Source organism: Juglans microcarpa x Juglans regia, chromosome 3D (genome assembly GCF_004785595.1).
Source record: "Juglans microcarpa x Juglans regia isolate MS1-56 chromosome 3D, Jm3101_v1.0, whole genome shotgun sequence".
In the NCBI taxonomy this organism is placed as follows: domain Eukaryota; kingdom Viridiplantae; phylum Streptophyta; class Magnoliopsida; order Fagales; family Juglandaceae; genus Juglans; species Juglans microcarpa x Juglans regia.
In genome coordinates this window covers 476,219-499,677 of record NC_054598.1, presented here as the reverse complement: position 1 = coordinate 499,677, position 23,459 = coordinate 476,219, and the positions used below count along the sequence as shown (strand labels likewise).

Here is a 23,459-nt window from a genome sequence, read left to right as displayed (position 1 = left end):
CTCTGGTTTCGCATCACAGTTGCCATCTCATAGCCAGCCAGCGAGCCAGCGATGGAACTTCATATGCTTTGTACGTAGAACAGTGCTAGGCTGCTGCCCAGCATTGACGGCGTGCTGCCCAGCACAAATTCTTCTTCTTCTTCTTTTTTTATTCATATTTTTTAATCATTTTAAAACATTTTTAAAAAATATCAATACACTAATAATTATTTCCTTTTAACTATTAAAAAAGTCATTTAGTACGGATACAATTGCAACATCACCAATAAGATTTATTGTTTGTTTGGTGGTTTCAATACTTTAGCTCTATTTTAATGTAACTCTGATTTTGCGTGGAAATGAAATGATATGCTCACAAACTAAACACATGAATGAGCTCACCGACAACGGGAAGAACGAAAGAGCTCACGAGAAAGAAGCAGAGTCACAGTGGGTATAACATACACAATGTGCTAATACTATACCATCTCGCTAAAATCCCCAGCAATTATGGGGTAGCAGTCACAAATATAAATATACATCAAGTTGTAGTGGTCTTGGAATTAATTTAAAAAAAAAAAACTCACCATCAGCAACCAAACTCAGAGCCCTCAGGTTTCCTAATATTTGTCCCTATCAACTCCTTTGCAACACTCTTTTCTCACAGGACACACTAATAAGAAGAGTGACCGACTTTGACAGATTCCAATACAACACCCCCAACATGGAGTGGATATACATAGCAACCACAAGTACCAAAGATTTTGAAACAGTTGCTAGGTGTGCAAAGCCATGAACAAATTCTGCTTCCGAGCATGTTCTGGAACTAACTTATTGATGATATCAAGTGGTATTCCCGAGAGCTCTGTCAACAAGAACAAAAGAAGCCCATTGGGCGGCATGAGAAGAAGTACGGCAAAACCAAACACCAACAACATATTTCACAACAGGTTCAAGAATGCACAAGTGAGTTCGACAACATCAACGAACAGATTGTTTTTATCTTGTAATCCTTTTTAAAGAACTTTGTAAACTTAATTAAAGCATGTTCTGTTCCCGACTACAATTTCTCACCGATTTTTCTACTGTCCAATTATGCAGAACATTGCATACCATGAAGTATGAAAACTAGAACAATAGTGCTTTTTTTAAAAGAACAATAGTATTTAATTTTCTTCACAGAAAACAGAGCAGCACTATGAAGGTATGATATGCTTATTTAATTTGATACCTACCCTGGGATTTAAAATTAAACAGAGGAGGAAGAGGGCGGCCATTAGGAAGGCGTGTGTTTGGGTCCCTTAGTTCATCGAAGAAAGGGTGAATGCAAGCTTCCAACTGCAGTACCACAACAGAAAGGGGTGAGCATTGAATAATACTTTCAGGCCAAGGGCAAATAAAAAAAGGGAAATTTGCTTACAGCAGTGCATCGCAAATTGGGAGAGTACTGAAAAAACCTACATACGAGGTCCACTGCTTCTGGGGGCAAACGTTTTTGGAAGACCTGTTGGGTGAGAATGGTCAGAGTCCCACAAACAAATTCCTTTGTAGCTAATAAATGCTAATTGCATCTTATAATTATTATTATCATCATCATTAATAACAATAATAAACGGTATAAAGCTTACATTTTTTTTTTTTTTTTTGATAAGTAACAGTATAAAGCTCACATAGGTGAATATACAAATATAAACAGTGGGACTACATGAAACGTTTTACAAGTTTTGCATGAGAAGAGAACAAATTACAATAAAGAACAAGAAAATAACGGGGAAAAAGACACATTCTTCAGTTAAATGGAGCAGATCACGTGTGTACTGTAGGTTATATGAGAATGCAAAGACAGTAAACAGCATCTAAAATTAATACGCATACTTATTCCTAGCCATGCACAGTGGCAATTCAGGAGTTAAAATGGAACCAGAGCCCTGCACAACTATACCTCCTGCAAGGGTTTCCTACACACTTGTTACATAGGCAGGATCTTGGTCATACAAAACGTCCTGAACTTGCCAGAATGTCCAGCCCTGAGTATAAAGTCTAGTCTTGCAACTTTAATCAATAAAGCATCCTCCAACAACCAAGGAACTTAGACAGTCCATTCAAAAAGGCACCAACAGACAAAGACAATTGATGACATCAGAAGCATGGTACAAGTAAGGAAGGGAAAAGAACATACCTTGTGCCATGGATGAGGCTTTATCTGGGGGAACTTAAATTCTGTATAATTTGGATTCATGCACTTGATCTCCTCCCTCGTAGGAGTTCCCAAAACCTTGACAAAAAGTTTAAAATACATTAAATAATTATCTTTTCATTACTGGGAATTGACTTGGACAGTGACCAATTATTGGTTGTAGTCACCAAAACCTCCCTGGCTCTTGAAATACTTGACAGCAAAGTTTTTTTTTTTTTTTTTTTAATGACGGGGGAACCACCCCAAGGCAGAGCCCTTAGGACTCACCCATGGAACCTAAACACCCAGGGAGACTAGCACAGCAACCCACTGCCATGGCCTCCCACTTAAATCATAGTTTGATCCCAAGGGGAATTGAACCTATGGCATGGGGCTCGTGCACACAAGTTCGCCCTTACCACTTGGGCTACCCACAGGTGGGACAACAAAGTTTTTTCATAGAGATAAACAATATACGATGGATTGGAATATTCGGAACACAAGTAATTTGGAACATTTCTTTAACAACTAAAGTGTCTATTCTATAAATTCACTTGGAAAGCACTGGACTCCTTGTTTCCTGTTTCCATTTGCCAAAAAAAAGGTGAAAACTCTTGATCTGTAATTTTTGTTTAAACTAAAAATATCAACAGAAAACTTTAAACTTACAGAGTTAATTCATTCCCAGAATGACGATATTCAACCAAGGTATAAAGTCTAAAGTAATATCTGAAAACCAAATCCTTCTATACTTGTTTGACAAGTTTGGAACCTTCATACTTTTTTTTTACTTGTAGCCAAAATATGAATTTCAAATTGTTCTATGTAAAACTTCACGTGGACGGGTGGAAAATATTGAATAAGCTCACCTTAATGATCTCAACTAGTTGATCAACTCCACTTTCACCAGGAAACAAAGGCTGAAATAGAAGTTGGATTCAAAACATTAACAGTAGAATATTCAAGGCAACTGTAAAACATGGCCAAGTATCCGTATAAACTCAAGTATCAATCAACCTGTCCAAGAATTAATTCAGCCATCACACAACCAGTAGACCATATATCTATTGCAGTTGTGTACTCGGTGGCACCAAAGATGAGCTCAGGAGCACGATAATATCTTGAACAGATGTAAGAAACGTTGGGTTCTCCTTTCACCTGATAAAATGCAAAAGGGGCTACTCTCAAAACAAATAAAAAAGACGCAACCATCAATGGCAAGAGTGAAATGAAAAACTAACCAACACTTTTGCACTCCCAAAATCACAAAGTTTCAGCTGATGCGTATGGGGATTGACCTGGACAGTGACCAATTTCAAGTGTGAAAAATTGAAGGAAAAGAGATATCCTAAAATGAACATATTTAAAGACACCAACAAATTCAACTCATTCTATTTCATATAATAGAATCATGAAATAAAACTAAATCAAAATGTAAACCAAACTCATAGTTGGGAAAAGAGCAAACAGCCATACTCCTTAGAAGCCAAGTTAACCAAAAGATGGTTCAGACTTTTCAGAGTCATCCAAGTCCCTAGAACTATAATGAATTAAAAATAAAAAATAAAACAATAAGATTTATTATTAGAGATCAAGTTTCAAGCATCAGATGAGAGAACATGATTCTATAACTATAAGATAGGCTCTGAAAAAAAACCTCAAATGTTCATCCCAAAACAGAGTTTCAAGGGCGGGGAGACTCTTGATGACTAGTTGAATAGCTACTTCTGAAACCAAAAGACACCAACAGTGTCTGAACAAAGCCATAATTTACATTAAGTGAAAAGGTGTCGATGGTTTTGGGAAGATAGTGGAACAGTGGGAGACTATGGACTGAGATATGTTGCAAAGACAGCCATTGATCAATTCAAGTATTTTAGCATAACAGCAAAACAGGAATATAAAGCCATCAATTCCATGTAAAGGAGACTTCAGGGAAGAGGACAAGATGAATGAGCATGTCTGAGATTAAAAGGCATCCTCATCTTTGAAAATTATAGACATGTTATATTCCCCATAGACAAACAAGAATGTGTACGTGCTTACATACATGCACTACTGTACATATAAAAATATGTATCCCATCATAGAAGCCATAGAACCTCCTCAGCTTATAATCATTTAACATAGCATATGATCAAGACATGCCAATTGCACACATGCAATATTGTCTCTACAACTATTCTCAGCATTCATATAGGATTGTCCGTAATGTCTAAAGGAATACTAAATGCTACACCAAAATAACACCTCTAACAAATGAGTTGCAAATGCTACTGGTCGATGAATGATGGGCTTCACATGGAATTAGCATGATAGCTATCATACATTTATGTGAATCAATGCAGTCGTACCCAAAATGAGAAATGAGTCTCACGCTATAAACATAATTTTAATCTTACTAGCAAGTTTTGAGGCTTGATGTCACGGTGGCAGATACCGATACTGTTATGTATATAGGCAAGTGCCCTGCAGATCTACACCAAGATCAGTTAAAAAATATTAGTAAAAACAAAAAAAAAAAAAAAAAAATAGAGAAACCAATCAAGCATATATGGCTTTTGTTAAATGGTAAGTTATCCACACACTGACTTTTGCATCCATGAACTACCCCACCCCATTTATGAGGGAAGAAATACCATTTGCATCAGCATGTTCTGAGTATGAAAATCACAAAAAATGAGAAAGTAATGACTTATTTTGAAACACTAGGACCATTAGAATAAACAAAACTGGAGAGGGGGAGAGGGAGAGAGAGAGAAGAGGAGGAGGGGGATAGGCAACACTACTTGAAACCAAGGTTGATCATTGGAAAAAGTAATAACAATATTCAACGAATAGCCATAGACAAAATGTGTTTGCAACTAATTTAGCAATTCTAGCCCATAAAGTACTACCGATAGTTCAATGATAATGAAAATGTTAGCCTCCAATTATCCCATTTAAGTAGTTTAATTCAAAAACAAAAGAAAACTATGCAACTATTTAGTAGAGAATGAACAGTTAATGATTAGCTTTTACATTCAAGAATTCTTTCCATACGGTTTGCTCTGCTAATTTGATGAACCAAGAAAAGCCCAAGTCACATATGAATTTATACTTCAAAAGGACCAGTCGCCATTACAATTGAAGCTCCTTGGACTTGGAATCATTATAAACCACAATAACCCTTCCTCCCAGACAAAGTGAGATCTCATTTCCAAACTATTATCTAGTATTCTCCCAATCAAGGGCGTTACAACTTTTTTTTTCTTTTATATAAGAGTAAATTTATTGATACGAATGAAATAGGTATAGCCTGTGTACACAAGAAGTATACAAAAGAACAACTAAATACATTCTAAGATCAGGAGATTAAAGACAAGAAGTCATGCACATTGTTTCCATTAAGTACAATGGCTGAAAACCAAAGCATTAAACTGTGTACAAAAAATTCTGAAGCTCCGCCATTGTGCGCTCCCTATCTTCAAAACACCGCTCATTTCTTTCCAACCAAATATACCACATAATGCACAACGGAATCATCTTCCACACTGCTGCCACTTGAGGACAACCTTGACAACTTAAAGTGTGTATATCAAGGGCGTTACAACTAGACAGCACCGTGATTGTAAAAGACTTAACTACCATTTTTTTTTATATAAGTAAATGTGTTTGTATTAATAAGAATAGGCATCGCCCAAGTACACAAGATGGTATACAAGTGGTAACATCTATCTAGCAAGAATAAATGGAAACAAGAAAATCATGAAAATCAAGGCCATTGAAATCAACAGCTTTGGCCCATAAAAACAAAGTTCTAACAAAAAATAACTACCAATTATGTATGTCTAAGTACACTAAAAGATTATTCTTTCAATAAAACAAGTTTTTTTCATAACATAAAATCACAGTTTTTATATCCTATATATATTTGAAAACAAGATCAATGTATTGGAGATCAAAGAAATATACGAAAACAGCAAGAAGTATGGAATCAAGAAAAATTAATATGTACCTGGTAGGTATAAAGCTTAACATAGATTAAGGGCATTCGCTGGTTGATCCTGCTATAGTTCCTTGCAATACGATTAACAGTTTCAGGGACAAATTCAAGAACTAGATTCAAGTAAAGCTCTTCTTTGTCTGTAGTTGAAAAGAAGCAGTGCTTAAGGGCAACAATATTTGGATGATCCAACATCTGCATTATCTGTAACTCCCTATTTTTATATCGCTTGTCTTGGAGAACCTTCTTTATAGCAACAATCTCTCCAGTTTCTCTACACTTTGCCTGCTCAAAGACAACAACATTACTTCAACAATGTGGAATCGTCAAAATGAGCAGGAAATAGATTAACAGCAATAAACCATAGCACAACTTACCTGGAAGACAACACCAAAAGAACCAGTCCCAACCACATGTTCTGCAATATAACTGACTGACTGTCAAACCAAATACACACGTTGAGAAAATTGTAAGGTACCCACCGACTTTGATCACAAAACCACATGAAACCCTCCAAAATCTATAATTAGATTTATTTCCAACCTGCCTAGTTTGACTATTTCGACCACCAATAGTAGTTCGTATTACATTTCCTGTTTCAGCACCAGCACCATCAATTATATCTGGTTCACTATCCTGCAACAGATTACACAGTAAGAAGTAGCAACAGGTACATATAAAAACAAATAAATAAACAAATACAAGTGTCTCAAAACATTTTCATAATTCAAAGAAAAGAAAATCAAACACTCTCCAACCACACAAAAGTGCCCCTGCAAATATCCAATGATTTATTTACCATTTTTCCAGCATGATGTTAATTGCAGCAAATTGTTTTTTTATGAGTAATTGCGGCAGATTCTTGAAGGGAATTGAAGCAACTATTGGCTACTTGCAATGATTAAAGGTGGAAGAGCAAGGATTTTAGCACCAAGAAATAGATTAAAAAAAAAAGTAAAATTTATAGCAGCTTACTCTGTCCTCATCATGGTCAACCTTGTCCCTCAGTCTCATCTCAAGCATCTCTCTCCCCAGCCAATCAACTGAACTAGACGAACCCTTGAATCCATTAACAGACCTGGAACTGCCCACTCCACCATTTCCTAGGCTGGCAGACGCCATAAATGTGCCTGGTGAATGTTAAAGTCACTAATATGTGCTACCCTCGCAATATTTTATAGTTCTGCTTCCCATACCAACCAAGCACCTATATTCCCAAAATAATCAGTTGCAGTGTTGCACGGTCTTAATCCAGAAACAGATTTTTTTGTTTTGATAAGTAATGAAGGATTTTATTGATGACAATAATAGGCACAGCCAATGTACAAAATTCAGAAACAGATATTAAACATACAAAATATGGTAGACACTTCTCATCATGGTCATTTCAGACATTTATAAATATCCGAACTGATAATTTTGTCTCATTTGAAACTTCAAACCAATTATGCTATTTTCTTTTTTTCCTGAAAAGTGATATTATTAGCCAAAATTAAGAAATATAAAGCAACTCACACTATTGCCAATCAAGGGTTAAGTGATTAAAACCAAATTAGGTGTTTACAATTGTCTTATAGGGATCCAACAATCACATAATCATCTAAACGGATTAGCTTTTAGATGGAAGAATAGCCACCAACCATTTATCTACATTACCAGAGAAGCGGCATAGGACTACGGAAAAAAAAAAAAAAAAAACTGCATTAACAGGATTTTTGTTTCTTGTGCAGCAAAACTATATGTGTTGATCACCATAAAATACGATAGATGAGAGAGAAAAATACAAGAACTGATGAGAAACCATTTTTCCTTTCCTCCTTATACATGTCATGGTGAAGGTTATGCATCAATGATCGAGCAGCCAAATCCCGATGATGAAAAAAGAAGACAAACCAAGTAAGAAATTCATAATGGGAGAAAGCTTGTACAGACAACAAACAAATCCTTGTCATGAAAACGCGTCACATAACTTTCAATGTTATGCAGAGCTCATAAACCAACTCACCAGTGTAGAGTAAAGAATAAAAAGGCACTGGTTACGAAATGCTGCACCAGCTCAACGTTATACCCAACAGCAAAGCACAACCCTAAGAATGAGGCACATGGATTAAAAAAAAGAGGTAAGACAGGCAAGTGATATGTACATCAAGCTTAACAAATTAAATTAAGAGAAATACTTAAAACGCACAAAATTATGAGTACTTGAAGGATAATCCACTTTGTTTAGACACTGATATGTACATGAAGCTTAACAAAATAAATTAAGAGTAATACTTAAAATACCCATAATTACAAGTACTTGAAGAATAATCCACTTGTTCTTAAAATTTATATAACCAAACTAAAAACGAGCTTTGTCAAGTCCTATTCGGATTAGCACTAAGATAATAGTATAATCTAACAAGAACATTTTCACATAAAATCTAAATTCACAAGACTCACAAACTCAAGAAGGAGGAAAGAAAGATCGATCAGATCTAGACCTAAACCGCCGCAATCTTTCGGGGCCACAAAAATTACACAGGAGGAAGGAATCAACCACGAACCTTCAAAAGAAAAATGCATCAAACTCTGGAAAGTCAGGTCATATTTACAGAAATTCATGAAAATTTTCCCTGACCTACAGACAGGATTTTCCACAGAACCAACAAGCATTCCTAATGTTGTGAATTAACTTTGTTTCTGTGGTTTTGTTGTAAACTCACCTGCAAGTGTCTCGGAGCGAAGAATTGGAATCGGAGCTCGTGCATTTTACTTAGATTTTTTTCGATCTCGAATTCTATAAATCAACATTTTTTTTTTTTTTTTTCTTTTGCTGTTTTTAAGTTTTTTCCCTATTCTGTTTTGAAAGATTTATTTTCCCTTTTTTTGTGTCTATGAGTGTGTGAGGAGTAACAGAAGAAAGAGGGTGTTGCCGTTTTCGATGACTTTTCTGACAGTTTCTCTGAGAAACGTCCGTTCAAGTATGTGTCTGGCCCTTCATTTGGGATTTGGATCATTTTCTGGCCCAACACATTCAAAACAAGATTATAGTTTTTAATTATAAATTATCTTAGCCATATGATAATTAGGAGTTGAAACCGAATAAATAATGAGTCAACAAATTTTTGTTTATCTATTTTTTTTATCGAATATATCTAATTTGTGTAATCTTAACTAAATAATCTTTGTTTAAATTCCGATTTTAGATTTTAGTTTTAATGATCGACTGTCGCTATGGTATAGTTTTTATTTTGATATAAAATAATAATATATATACAAATTTTAAATAAATTTTTATAAAAAGAATAGATTCTACTAGAAAAAAGAATAATATATATAGGCATAGCCACGTGGCAACGCTGCAGCTTCAATTTTTTAATTATTATTATTATTATTATTTATAAAACAAAATTGCGTCATTATCTCGACCATAGACCGCCAATGTATACAAACAAAGCCATAATATAATGCATGAGTTCCCAATCCCAACATTGGAGGCGTGGCGGATGAGTAGCACAATAGGACCACCTTCCTATCTGCGGAAGGGGACAAAAGCTGTAGCATTGGTTGACCTTTTCTCTCTTTAATGTAAATTGTAAATTGTAAATTGATTTCCCTCTCTTTTTTTCTTGGCCATAATTGTTTTTTTTAATTAATTAATATAATTCATCATCTACTTCGATTATGGAATTAAAGATAAATGGATCATTAATTATATAATTAGAGTTATGGAATTAGTGGAGTGGACAAATACAGTCACAAATGCAACAAAAGTAAAGGTTATCATACAAGGCAAGCGTATCATTGAATTAAGAAGAATGTTATTTTTTGCTCTGCTGGGTAGAGGCATCAGGTGCCCAAAAAAAAGAGGAGAGAATTTTTGGGAAAGGGTAACCGAGAGGAGGAGAGCATAGGTGCTATCATAAATAAGTATTAAGGTCTTGATCAATGCTAGTTGCTCATCAATTTTAATTTTTCATCAAATACAGTACATTACAATGCCTAGTACCATTTTATAAGCTATATATCGAATGATTATAAGCTTCAAAGAAGCCTAATATCAGGCTACTTCAGTACCGTATAAGCTAATGATCCAAATCATTTTTTTAAGTCCAAATGATTTTGAAGTGCAGAGGAGGGGGCCTGTTTTACTAATTCCACAAACTTGCTTGCCTGAGCGCATGCGCCGTTTGCATCATGCATGCGTGACTTGAAAGCCACAAACTTATTAACATATGCTCTTCAAGATGTCAATTAACTCCCACCTGCCTACATTTCATTAATTGCTTTTCTACCACGCCCAATCAACATAGGATCACCAAAATGCTTTATATTTAAGACACATACACAACAACAACAAAAACGAAGAGACAATTTTTTTGGGATTCCACTTTTGTTGCATTACTTGCATACTTTTTAGAGTGGGAGCTAATTGGTAAGTACCATTACTCATTGACCCCATTCAAACCAAACCCATTATAAGACAAATGATCCAAGGAATAACCATCTCTACACTACCAGCCTTCTTACACATTCCTAAAGCTTCTTCAGCTCTAATTTACTCTCCTTTGAGACTTCGCAGTCATTACTCATTAGTAAAACCATTTAGCGATATTCTTGTTCCCCGAAGATGGATACCAAAAGTTTCTTTTCTGTGTATGTCAACAGAAACAACAGAGAAATGTTACGAAGATGATTTAATTGGGTCTCCCGAGGAAAAAATCGGTTAACCATAGCTCTCAAGCACTTTTACTAGGTCTCCCTTCATTTTTTAGCATCTAGCTAATGCCTATATTCCACCAAGTAATATGGCGCACTCTCATTAGTTTTGACCGATAGAAATGCAATTGCAATGATTCCAGAACAAACCATGAAACCCCAAAGAAAAAAATAAAAATAAATAAAAAAAAAAAATAAAAAGCATAAGATCCTGCTTAGGCGTCCTTAATAGCTACTTCAACCATTTAAATGTAAAGACTCGTACCCTCCCACTAACGTCAAGTGACACACACACAGCACACCCAAGATATAATATAACAAATGATGGGGAAGTGCAATGTACAAACTCAGTTATGAAAACCTTTGATATGCTAATGACTGCACTCTCCAAATACCATATTTGTACTTATTTCTAACATCAAATCTATTGTACAAAACAAAAAGTGTAAATTAAGCATTTCCAAACCTCCGCAGAGTCGTTGCTGCATGTGCTTGTAAAACTACTGCATTCTGTATTATTGTTGCACCTGCACATCAGTCATCAACTGCTGCAAAACGAAGTGGCAGTCGCAACAATGAAGAAAAAGTGTGAAACAAATTTTAAGATGCTTTGATAGATAGCCATAACAGAGCTGGGGTTACAGATCGCTCTGTGATTATATTTACATTTTCATACTAATGGCAGAGAGATCGAGACATCCAATGAAACCACAATAAGGCAATACCTAATCTAGTCAAAAGCATGCCCGATGACTTCTATAGCTCCGACAAAAAGAACCCCGGCCCAAACGAGGGGGCTCTGCAATGAAAAAACTGTGCTATAACACAATCATAACAATCACATCTATTGCTTCCTCTTCTCATCTATTCAGAGCTGTCGCTTTTCCCAAGTAAAATCAGGATCTTCAATCAAAGGAATTTTAATTATGTCGTATCTGCATCATTCAGAAAACTGCACTTTCCCCTAGCGGTTTTCAAAAGGAACCGCTGCTGATGCCAATACTTAATGTACATCTGATCATCTGTGTAGTAAAAGGAGACGGCCCCAGTGGACCAGCCACTAGCAATAGCAGGTTCCAAAATTCTCATTGACCAAGAATTTAACTGTCAAGTAATAAAAAACGCAAGTAAAATTAAATTCCACAATCTTGACAGAAGCCTGAGACAGTCATGATAATTCGCATGCATGCCAAAGGCCCACGGGTACTACTTAAAGTGCATTTGACATGAGTAATTTTCATCCAAGAGTGCGTTCCTCTTCACCATTCATCTCTCTAAGTACGCAACACAAGTGTTTTTCATAAGAGTCAAAATGACAAGACTCCACGAAGAACCTACAGTACCAATAATAAGGCACATGACATTTCACACCAAACTACAATTTGAGTCAAATTTGAGTCCATCCGACTTCTTCAGCATTTTTAAAAATGAATCGAAACTGCCAAAATACCCTTATCTCATTCGTTTTATATACAATAATTTAACCTTCCAACAGCTAAGAAGGGTCAATTAAAATTCTAAGACTCACCAGTGACATTTCAACCCATACTCTGAGATTTCTATTGTACCGATTTAGATTAATCAAGTCAAGATAATATGAAGTGCAGAAAACTTGCAAGATATTCAAAATTCAAGGTTTCATTAGGGCCTTTTTGAGTTTTTTTTTCCCCTTCAATCAATGTTAAAAGTGAAAATTACAATAGTCACAAAGATGTTTACCTTTTCAATAACATCATGAACCAGAACTTTGTTTTTGTATCCAAACTTGTTTCTGCAAATCGTTGAGAAACATCTTTAAATAATTAGCACACAATTGAGTGAAAACAAAAAATTAAGAGCAATATTAGAATCCAATGGTTTTAAGTTCAATCACCTCATGGGAATTATAGCTAGTGCCTTTTCTCGAAAGCTTCCCCTCACTCATAGTTGATGAGCCATCAACATCCTTAACACCATGTGCTGGCCCGCGGCGACCAAAATGTTTATGAGAACCTGCATGTAATACAAGCATTCGAGTTCCAGCATAAATAGCAAACGAAACACACATGTCAAACACACAGGGAATTGTATTTATATCAGTAAAAAATATCGAAGACCCAAGTCTCTAAACCAAAATCTACCATTTTCTAAAGAAGAATGACTAGTGCGTCCAGTTACAAGGCTTTTAACTCCCCCACTCCTAGCATTTGGCATGTCAATCATCACATCTCCATGAGATCCTGCAAGATCACATACAAAAATAGTAAAATAAATTCCTAGCCAGGATTTTTTTCTAAAGGGCCTTTGAGCACTTTACTATATTAGTTTATACTCATTCGTCGAAGTGTCATATGATGGCAAGGTAAAACGAGGATTCCAAATTATTAATTTACCACTAATGACTACAAGTCCTGTTCAATTTTTAACCAACAATTACATGTTGAAATGGCCACACCTTCAGAAGAATCTGCCGGTGACAGTGAAAGTTGAGAAGCAGAGGATACCAAAGATTCATCATTGACATTAGATCCATCTAAACGACGAAGAGAAGTCCATACGCCACGATCAGGCTTATCCTTATTTCTTGAATGTTTTTCCTGCCTCTCCTTAAAAAACCTGTGCAAGTCTTTACCAACAACCTTATCATCGGGAGTTGGAATTGTATCCTTCGAAACCGATTGCACATGTGGGGGACGAGGAGGTCGCTTGTCTTTTTCTAAATTTGAAGTCTGGATTTGCTGCTCAGACAAGCCCAAAAAAGACTGATTTTGACGTGAATCCTTGTTTAAAAGTATTCTTCTGACTATCCTTCCACCACCTTGGCGTTGCTGGTTCTGCTTGAGAGCAGCTGAACCGATTGTGTTCCCAGCTGAAGATGTTAAACCTTGCTGCTGTGACAAGCTGCCAGACACCTGCAAGAATAGCATACAGTATTTTAACATTGTGCAACCCTTCAACTAAAAAATCACATTGCTTCCTGAAAAATATTGGAAAGAACACTCTGCAGTGAGATGAATCTTATTAAAAATTCCAATTATTTGAAGAGACCAAAGCACGCACACAATAGCTGAATAGCACAAGACAGATTGTCTACACAAATGGTTGATGTGATACTCCATATTGAATGATAAGTGATAAAGATAGGTGGTGTATGGGATCCTACATTGGGAAGGAGAAGTTTTTGCTCTTTATAATGGTTCCAATGGAGCTCCAATTGTATCGTTGACTAGTTCCTTTTGGAGTATAGACCTAGATGTGACTTGGGCCTCCCTTGAGGCGTTACAGTTGAAGAGAAGGCCCACTTAGAAACAGTGAAAAAAATGCCCAAAAAAATCCCTCCTTAATTGCAACCTTGGAACTCAACATACAACATCACAATGTATGATAGCCAATGCCCAGAACATCAGAATTTTTTAAAGGATTTCAAATAGACTTGGGCAATTCCCAATTGGACCACATATTCTAGTACAAAATTAAACTGAAGGCCATTAATATTCAGAGCCCCAACTACAATTCAGAATGAAGGAGGCTTCTATGGATAGAACAGCTTTTCAGTTCACAAGTAATCCTTTAAGATGTTTCCAACATCATAAAGGGAACATCTTATAATCAAAATCACACCAAAAACAAGTTGAGCATATGCCCCAATCTAAGCAGGAGTACTGTGAACACTGACGAGATTGCTACTTTCCATTTAAGATGTAAAATAACTTAGAATGCGGAAAATTAAATGGGTCTGCAGATCTGTGGATGTTCGCTTTTTTTATCCACTTTCAACTGACCAACATCCCAAAAGAAAACAAACTCTCTCCAAGCAAAGCAACACTATACACATTAGTTATGTATAAGAAGTGCCCAAGTAAACTGAAAAAGAACTTACATGTGAAATCTCTCTCTCTTTCCCTTTCAGAAGGAGTTTCTTTTTCCCAGATTCATTAGTCCCAGAAATTCCTGAAAAATTAGATAAGAGGTAAACAACACGCTAGAAGAATGGGGAGAGAATTAATTTACCAGGGAGAAAAACAACAATTCAAAAAAAAAAAGGGAAAGATTAATTGACCCACAGAGAAACAATGGAAAAAATACTAACAATGAACATATATCATGCTTAGGTATATTTCCCATGTAAACCCTTTCTGATGTGAACCCTAGGGATGTTGCCTATGTAAATCCTTTCCATCATGGACCCTATCCACTTTCCAAAAAAGGGCCTACCATTTGTAGGCATGCTGATCAAATAAGTGGTCTAAAAAACAAGAGTTCCCACTATATAATCACCACCTCTGAAGATGTGGAATAATACAGACCTACAAAAAGGCATAACTGTGAAATTTTGAAAAAGGTGAACCAATGACAATCTTGAAAGGTAAATATATTGAATTAAAAACTGGATCAAGCACATGACAACCTCTAAAACAGATTAAGTAATGCCAACACAAACACATGACACTAGAGAAAAACCCTTTTCAGTAACCAAAAAAAAAAAAAGAAACAGAGAACAATCCAACTCTCTTGTTTCTGAAAACAGAAAATCAGTTTGCAGAAACAGAACCAAACCCATCCACATAACTCTTTGCACTGCCAGAAAACATTCTTATTTCTCGAGTAACTAAACTTCAGTTCATCATAAGAGCTAAAGCACTTCAGAAAATACAAGCACTTGAAACATAATTAAGTCTGAAAACGTAAAGTGAGAAAAGAAAACATGGATAATGCAAGGCAAAAGACATCCAAATTGAGATCCAATTATATAATAACTAATTAAATAGTCCACGCCCACATTAAGGTCCTGAAGTGTGAGTGCACATGTTTATGTCTAGATATCATTAACAGGAGGAAGGAAGAACGTCAAATCATCATTGAACACTTGGCTATTCCATTTCCCAGCCATACCACTTTCCTCCGCCAATAATTCAGTTCCAGCTGCAGGAACCAAAGTAACAGCCTTATCAGAAAGCTGCTCATCATCTCGCTTTGGAACCAAAATGTATGTTGACTTGTCTTTGACACTCATGTTCTTTGCAGCATCCCTCAAAACATACTGCTCATCATAAAGGAAAAAGTATTAATAAACCCTCCAAACTTCCAACATCTTGCTTTGAAATCAAGTATATGTGTCTACATGGTCAACAAAATAAGATTGAAAACAGATGCTAAATCATACATTTCAGACTGCAATTCCTACAAAAACAGCAATGTAGTCCAAAAGTCATCAGTAGTAGGAAATCAACCCATTAAGTCCCAGATGACCTCAATTAGCATATAAATTTCCTTATCATATATTGTTGTCAAACCAAAGATACTGGTGGGAACTCTTCGTTTATAGTAGTCAAAGTGGACACTTATATTTGTACTTAAAATGAGGCACTGACAAGGATTACTAGAACAATGGACGTATAACACAATGTAGATCTGAGCAGGTTCTTAATTCCATGTAGTTGAGTCATTTTGGGTGCAGTTCCACTATAAATAATGCACAGACAATGTGGTGTGAAAGGAATAATTATACTTATACAGTGGCATGCACAGTGATTTTTTTTTTTATAAGTAAAAATATTATATATCAATAGGAGTAACCAAGTATACTGGACGTATACAAGAAAACACCTAGCCTATACTAGAGAGCTCCTAATGACCCAAAAAGCCCGTGAAAAACTACTCAAAATACACCAAGCCCGAATTGGAATTAAACACATCTCCCCAACCCCGTGTTTCTCGTAAGACTAATACTCTACCTGAAACTCCCTCTATGAGAACGTCTTCATAATGCCCTCCATTTAGTCTTCCTCGACTTGAGCTACCACCCTTAGCGTTGTAGTTGATTGCCCAAAAAAGATGCTTTAACTCCTTGCTTTTCTTAAAACTTGATTTGGTTTCAAGCGAGTGGCTCGCCTCAATCGTAGTGAGTAGTGCTTTAAATTGGTCTTCACATCTTCCATGGGAGAGCCTCACGTTGAATCTCATTAACCTTATGCAGAATCCAATCTGATGGTGAACCCACTATATTGTTTATCGGAGGAAGAGAAACCAGGGCAACAACACTATCCCCAGACACAGTATCCAACTGCACTCCCGACCCTAGACATTCCTCCTCACAAGGCACCAACGACAAACCCATAATTTCCTCCCCGCCATATCCTGCATTCAAATCCCGAACCTCTTCAACAGCTATATGGTTGTTGTCACCATTAAAGATTCCTCCCCTCTATCGACGAGGACATTGCTTGTGTGTGCTCCACCCCCTGACGATCCTTTATGTGCTCCCTCAAAAGGCATAGAGCATGTAGGGGAAGCACTGCCTTCTGTTACCCCGTTTTCATCTTTTAAAAGAGGCTCATCAGTTTCTTCCGAAGTACTCAAGACCCTAGAAGTACCCCATCTTCAACTGAAAGTGAACCCTGGAAAAAAGTACCAACCCCATTAGCAACTGGTGATTGAGGGCAATCAGACGACAAGCAATCGATGTCCTGAGTGACACCGGCATGAACAGTGATGTCGGCGTCCAACGACCCTATCTGTGACGACGTCGAAAGGCCCTTTGTCGGCGCACTTGAGGCCTTCAAACCCCCCCCCCCCAAGTCAGTTTTCGACTCACCACCCAAACCCACAACTAGGTCTAGCCCCTTATCCACTTTAATCACGAGATCACTCACATACTCCATAACTCCCATCAATTGAGCTTTGACAGCCCACAAGACCCCTCCACTTCTCCCAATGTCACCTGATAGCATTTGTCTCTTACAAGTGCCGAACCCTTTCCTTCCACTGTGGAGCTATTATTCTTAACTGGACTATCTGCCAGTAACCTCAACACCAAAGCGTACGAGGCACATTTGACCTAAGAAGGCCTTCCCACTGTCTTTCCATCAACAAACTCCCCTTTAATTGCATGCTTCAGAATAGCGGCTTTGGACCCAAAAACGCTTCAAATGGACTGCAGAAAACCTTTCCGTCTAATGCCATTTGCACCTTCTGGAATCACCAACAAACCTTTCCTCCTTCCATTCCAAAATTCTGAGAGTTACAGAAAGCTACCCCTTGCATTAATAAGATGTTGAATGATAAGAACTCCATTACCCATCCTTAGTTCCCTGAAGAATCCTTCATGACAGTTGAGTTCTAAACAATCCTCTATTCCCTTAGCCACCCACGAAGCTATCGTCCCACCCAGACACATGAAACTTAGCCATCCTTTTACTACGTTTAAAGATGCGAAAACTATTTCCTCCCTCTTTCGTAAAAATGAAAGTTTTCGACTCCACTTTCAACCACCTCTCACCTTTCATTTGAGACGGATCCACGTCGCACGTCATCATCGTCTGATCCCAAGTCACAAGATCATCTCCCAGGATCATCTCGCTTCGTCATCTCAAGGAAATGATGTTATACAAAAAAAAAAAAAATCAGAATAGGAGATCTCCGCCGACAAAAATAAATTGCAGATAAAATCCCGGTCATTGGAGGGGGACCAACATCGGAGGGCCCTCAATGGAGTCGCTGGAGCCTGTCAGTCTTGTCTGTGGCGGTGGCGGAGGCACAGGTTCGATGGTCTATGTCGCCTCCGAGAAAGACAGAGAGAAGCTTGTGAAAGTCTGGGTCGCCGGAGGGAGGACCTACACCGGGGCCCATCGGCCTTGTCTGTGTCGGTGGTGAGGTGTCACTCGCCGGACTAGGGTGAGTGAAGGGTGGCGGCGGGTTTGGGTGCCTTAGGGTTTTCTCTCGCCGGTCTAGGGTTTAGAGATCACTTGGCTTTTCCATTATATGTATATATTTAAATTGGTTACATAAGCTGTGCACAGTGAATTACATCACCAACAGTATGTACTGGTATTTATTTCAACAAGAAGTGTCTATATAAAGACGCATACCATTGTGGAGGACATCCTTATCCTTGCAGAACCTCGTTTTGATGAGGATGAACTGGGACTTCCTGTCAATGATCTAGCAGCTCTTCTGCTCATTTTCCCATTAGACAACGATCGCTGACATTAGATATGAATATAAATTTAGGATGCAATGATAAATGGCTCTTTGCTTACAATATGAACAAGAATTGAAATCTCGAAATGTTTCATTTATTGGAAACTACAATATAACCACAAAACTGGATTATTCAAGGGAAACTTAATGCTATAACTTACACCATGAAATTGGGGCAATAGATTTAACACATCACAACATGCAAAGTATGGATGCACGCACAGACACAGAATGAACAAACCTCACAAAGTATCATCGACTAATTTTGAAACATCTATACCGCATAAAGCATAGCAGCATCTCAAATATTCATAACCAAAAATTCAACATTCTAGAAAGTGATGGAGAAACCCAATTTATATTAAAAAAATATTTACAGATTTTCTTGAACTGATTAGTCCTCTCAAATTTTTTATTTCTGATAAGTTAATCCTCTCAAAGTTAAATCCAATGGATTAAAAGATACCCGAGAACCACCCTTAGCAGCTCTTTTCTGCCGAACAAAGTCCATTAATGGTGTAACCACAGGAGCATCTTTTAAAACACCTGTAAAAGCATAATAGGCAGAAATTATTTGAAAACACACTTTATCCTTAGAAACTCCCAAATGGTGTAAACAATTTTCATTCTACTTGCACAATTGTATATTATTTTTCCCATTTCTAACACACTATTATTTCAATACCAAGTTCTATAACATAGATCTTTATGACTTACCACCACGTTCTGCTTCTCTTCTCTCTAATTGTATCTCTGCACTGGGAAGATTTTCGACAGGCTTTGCAAGAAATTCAAGAAACTCCAGATACTCGGTATCTATATTTTCATCAAGGAAATACTTGTATTTAAGTAAAAGCAAATTATTTCAAGCATAAGTCACGGATTAATGATTGCATATAAAAATCCACATCCAATAAATATTCGCCTTGAATTTTTACTTTTTTTAGTACCTTTTAGTATTGTTCCTTCACGTCCATCTTTTTTAGACCACTGTTTTGGAACACGTTGAGAAGGAGCATACTCAACAATAGTTTTAAATTGAATGCCTGAAAAGCAAGGGACAGTTTAGTTAAAGTTTCATGTCAACATTATTCCTGCAATGTTTCAAACATGGATGAAACAAAAAGAGATGAGAAACCCCAATTAAATTTTTCAATATATCCCCAGAAGCTTTATAATTTCCAAGTCTTTTACTAGACAGAGAGCTTCATTAGCCCACCTGAATTAAAATCATGGTGCAAAAATTAAAAAAATAAAAAGACAACTTCTAGCAACAAGATTGACGTGCCTAATCAATCTCTTCAAAAGATATATGCAAAGATTACCCTTCTCGTTAACAAACAAGTGCCCATCAAAGAAATCAGCGAACTCAATAACATCCTCAGGTTTCTTGAAGTCAAGGTAGGCTCTAGAATAGGATTGATGTTGCGTGCTGCAAAACCATTTCAATAAGAAATTAATTATGAGAAGGTCCTTTGAAGATAATTTGCTTAAATCATAAAAACTAAATTAAAGCAACCTGTATTAATGTATCAATTTAATTTCAGACTAATTCCCCCTAAAAAAAAAAAGGTGTTTCCCTTAAGAATAAGAGGATCTATACTGTGAAACACGTTCAATAAAGCAACCTGTATTAATGTATCAATTTAATTTCAGACTAATTCCCCCTAAAAAAAAAAAAGGTGTTTCCCTTAAGAATAAGAGGATCTATACTGTGAAACACGTTCAAGAAGCACGCGGATAGACCCATAAAAGCATACATATATCACCAACTTGATAGCTAATGAAGTTATTACTCGTACACTTAACCAAACCACAGACAAAATATTCATCGAACAAGGATTAGGAAGTGGACAACTGACAAAACTACCAAACCTAACCTAACCCACTTGTTTCAGAGCCTTTTAAATTAACATGATACACATGTATCCATCATACACACTCACATATTAAGATGGCCAACTGAGCATGTAATCGAGACTGGTGACTCAAAGAAAACTCGATAGACAAAAAAAATACGGTTAACACAGAGGAAAATTAACAAAAAAATCGAAAAGCCTAACCCTGGTTTCCCCGGACGGAAAGTGACCCAGTGGTAGCGATCAGCGAAAGCGTCGATTTGGTCCATTAGCGTTTCCTGAGAAATCGCCGGCGGCAAGTGCCGCAGCACCACCTTTGTCCGATCCGACGAGCCCTTCATTTCAAACCCGACTGAAAACATAAAAGCTATATAACCCTAGAGGAAAATGTGGTTGAAACTTAAGGAACAGTACGCTTGAAATTGTTTCGACACGGAAACGGAGAACGTCTCCTTTAGATTACATCTTCTCGGCCAACAATCGAGGTCTATTCCGTGCCCTAGACCCCAATTGCATTCCCAATCGTCATGAGAGAGAGAGAGAGAGGGGGGGTGATGGAAAGCGGGTATTCAGTGTAAAGTGCATATATATCGGTTGTGTTCTCTGTGATCGGTAAATGAAATTATATGAGCTGCATGTCTCTGTGTTGCGGTTTTCGGGTTGGAATCGGGCCCGAGTTATATGGATTTTGGACCTTTGGTCCATGGGTTTGGAAATAATAAGGAGAAATATTTGATGCATAAGTAAATAGTTATTCAGTCGTAGATTGTCTAAGTATTATGCATTTTTTTGAAAAAGAATATAATTTATTATTAAAAATTAATTTTTTTTTATATTGATCTTATATTTACTTACTTCTTCCTAAATGAGTGTGTAGCGCTTACGAGTTCTGTAATTATAAATATCATTTTTCTTTACTATATATAAGTTGATGTGCTAATACACTACCTATAATGAGATCCATTATATTTTATTTTTATTAATAGGTGGCAAACTTTTATATATGAAAAATTATACTTTTCATTCTTTTTTCCATCATCCTCTCATCTTATAATGTGTTATTAAATATTAGATTCATAAATAAAATATAATAAATAGTTTATAATCATTTAATGTCACTAGACAGGAGCCTACATGCAAGGCATGTATTTCTATTGAAAATGCTACTGCATTTTTTATGTGGTAAATATAAATTTGAAAATGTATATCAATTGAACAAGTATGATAAATGTAAATATAGTCATAAATCTATGTAACAATATTTAAAAATAATTATAATTATATTTGAAAAAAAAAATTGAAGGAAATGGAAAATATCAAATTATTGAACACATAAAAAATCAAATGATAGAACTCATTAGATTGAAATTATAATAGGACTGCATTGATCCACTCGTTATAAGACCATTTAGACGTGCAAAATAATAATAATAATCATCATAATAATTTTTTTATAAATGAAAAAATAAAATACTATTATTTTTAATTGTTTCAGAAAACTATATAGATATAGTTTTTTATTGCGACAATAAGATGTAAAAATATATTATTAATTTGAACTTTAAAAAAGAATATATTTTTTTTCAAATGAAAATAATATTAATTTAAAACGTATTATTCAGTATGATTCATTATAAGACAATTGTTTTTTATGAAGCGATATCTTATAGGAATAAAATATTACATTTTAAATCTAAAGACAAATTTTTATTTTTGAACTTAAACATAATATTATTATTCTTTTCAAATTTAGAATTGCAATATTGATCTTAGAAAATAAAAAGAAGTTCTTAGCAAAATAAATTTTTAAAGGATAAAAAGTATTATTAATCATTTTAATAATAGTTTAAAATAAATATATTATTAGTCCAATGGTTATGATTTATTTTTATGAATTACTATGAAAAATAATATAAAGATAATTGTTATTTTTTTTCTAATAACATTATATAGGAAAAATACTATTATTTTTAAGCCTAAGAAGAAATATAAAAAATATCCTAAGTTGTTCATTTGTTCACAAATGTTCAATCAATCAAAATCCTCAATTTAGATTATTTGTTAGTTATTAATATTTCATTCTTATTATTATTGTTATATTCTAATTAATAGTATAAAAGTATAAAAGTTAATTGATTTTTAATTTTGAACTAGAGGACAAAAACGTAATTGTGCAAATCATTAGGCTAATTGACTATTCTAACCAAAGGACAAAAACATAAATTTACGTTGTGGAATTCAAACAAGAGTTATTATAGAATATGCGATATATAAAATACAAATAATAGAGATAATTATCACAAATAAATAATAAATAATATGGGATAATTGTGAGGCCTAGTCCAAGACATATTGGCTCAGCCAACCCGGCCAGGAAACAAATGAAAAACACCATAGTGCATTTTTAGGGCTGTCCTAAGCCTCTCATTTTCTTCCCCACCCCTGCTCGATCTCTCTCTATCTCTCTAATGCACTATATCGTGCATACATTGAAGGCTTGCTGGTCACTATTGTGTAGGAGTGGTTTGTTTCAAAACAGAGGTTGATTGGTTCACAACAGTTGTGAGAGGCAATGAGCATTGGGCCTTGCATGGAGTAGAGGGTGCTGGCTGTGCACAAGGAGGGACCTGCACTTGTTTTTTTGTTGGGCTGTTTGGCACCGATTTACTATATGTCGGGTTTATGAAGCAATGGCTTTTGGTTGGATGGTGCTCAGTTTGGTCATTGGCGATGAAACTAGTTGAGGGAGGTGAGGCTTGGGCCTGGTCGTGGGCTACAACCTCTGGATTAGACGTAGAAG

At 36.0% G+C, this 23,459-nt stretch overlaps 2 protein-coding genes across 7 annotated transcripts; both read right to left on the bottom strand.

The window, feature by feature from the left end:
- Nucleotides 1-436: 436 nt before the first annotated feature.
- Nucleotides 437-9,081, bottom strand: LOC121254352 (shaggy-related protein kinase kappa-like). Of its 2 annotated transcripts, none has more exons than XM_041154351.1 (14): nt 8,846-9,081; nt 8,146-8,227; nt 7,116-7,347; nt 6,684-6,776; nt 6,518-6,577; nt 6,153-6,425; nt 4,558-4,632; nt 3,397-3,453; nt 3,173-3,313; nt 3,025-3,075; nt 2,159-2,254; nt 1,400-1,483; nt 1,215-1,317; nt 437-844 (listed from the first exon to the last, which is right to left on the bottom strand). In XM_041154351.1, the coding sequence occupies exons 3-14, from the start codon at nt 7,260-7,262 to the stop codon at nt 756-758; spliced, it is 1,269 nt and encodes a 422-aa protein (XP_041010285.1). In that variant the 5' UTR covers nt 7,263-7,347; nt 8,146-8,227; nt 8,846-9,081; the 3' UTR covers nt 437-755. The 2 variants fall into 2 exon arrangements, with proteins under 2 accessions (XP_041010285.1, XP_041010286.1); XM_041154352.1 differs by lacking the exon at nt 8,846-9,081 and adding an exon at nt 8,687-8,845.
- A 2,089-nt stretch (nt 9,082-11,170) lies between these two features.
- Nucleotides 11,171-21,273, bottom strand: LOC121254351 (regulator of nonsense transcripts UPF3-like). Of its 5 annotated transcripts, none has more exons than XR_005938611.1 (14): nt 20,864-21,269; nt 20,126-20,232; nt 19,751-19,846; nt 19,518-19,616; nt 19,267-19,346; nt 18,689-18,802; nt 15,714-15,861; nt 14,701-14,771; nt 13,276-13,732; nt 12,962-13,060; nt 12,715-12,833; nt 12,561-12,612; nt 12,032-12,115; nt 11,331-11,945 (listed from the first exon to the last, which is right to left on the bottom strand). XR_005938611.1 is itself a non-coding variant. In XM_041154349.1 (14 exons), the coding sequence occupies exons 2-13, from the start codon at nt 20,998-21,000 to the stop codon at nt 12,574-12,576; spliced, it is 1,566 nt and encodes a 521-aa protein (XP_041010283.1). In that variant the 5' UTR covers nt 21,001-21,011; nt 21,123-21,273; the 3' UTR covers nt 11,331-11,945; nt 12,561-12,573. The 5 variants fall into 5 exon arrangements, 4 of the variants coding, with proteins under 4 accessions (XP_041010282.1, XP_041010283.1, XP_041010281.1 ...); XM_041154349.1 differs by lacking the exon at nt 12,032-12,115 and having other exon boundaries at nt 20,864-21,011; nt 21,123-21,273; XM_041154348.1 differs by lacking the exon at nt 12,032-12,115 and having other exon boundaries at nt 11,171-11,389.
- Nucleotides 21,274-23,459: the final 2,186 nt, after the last annotated feature.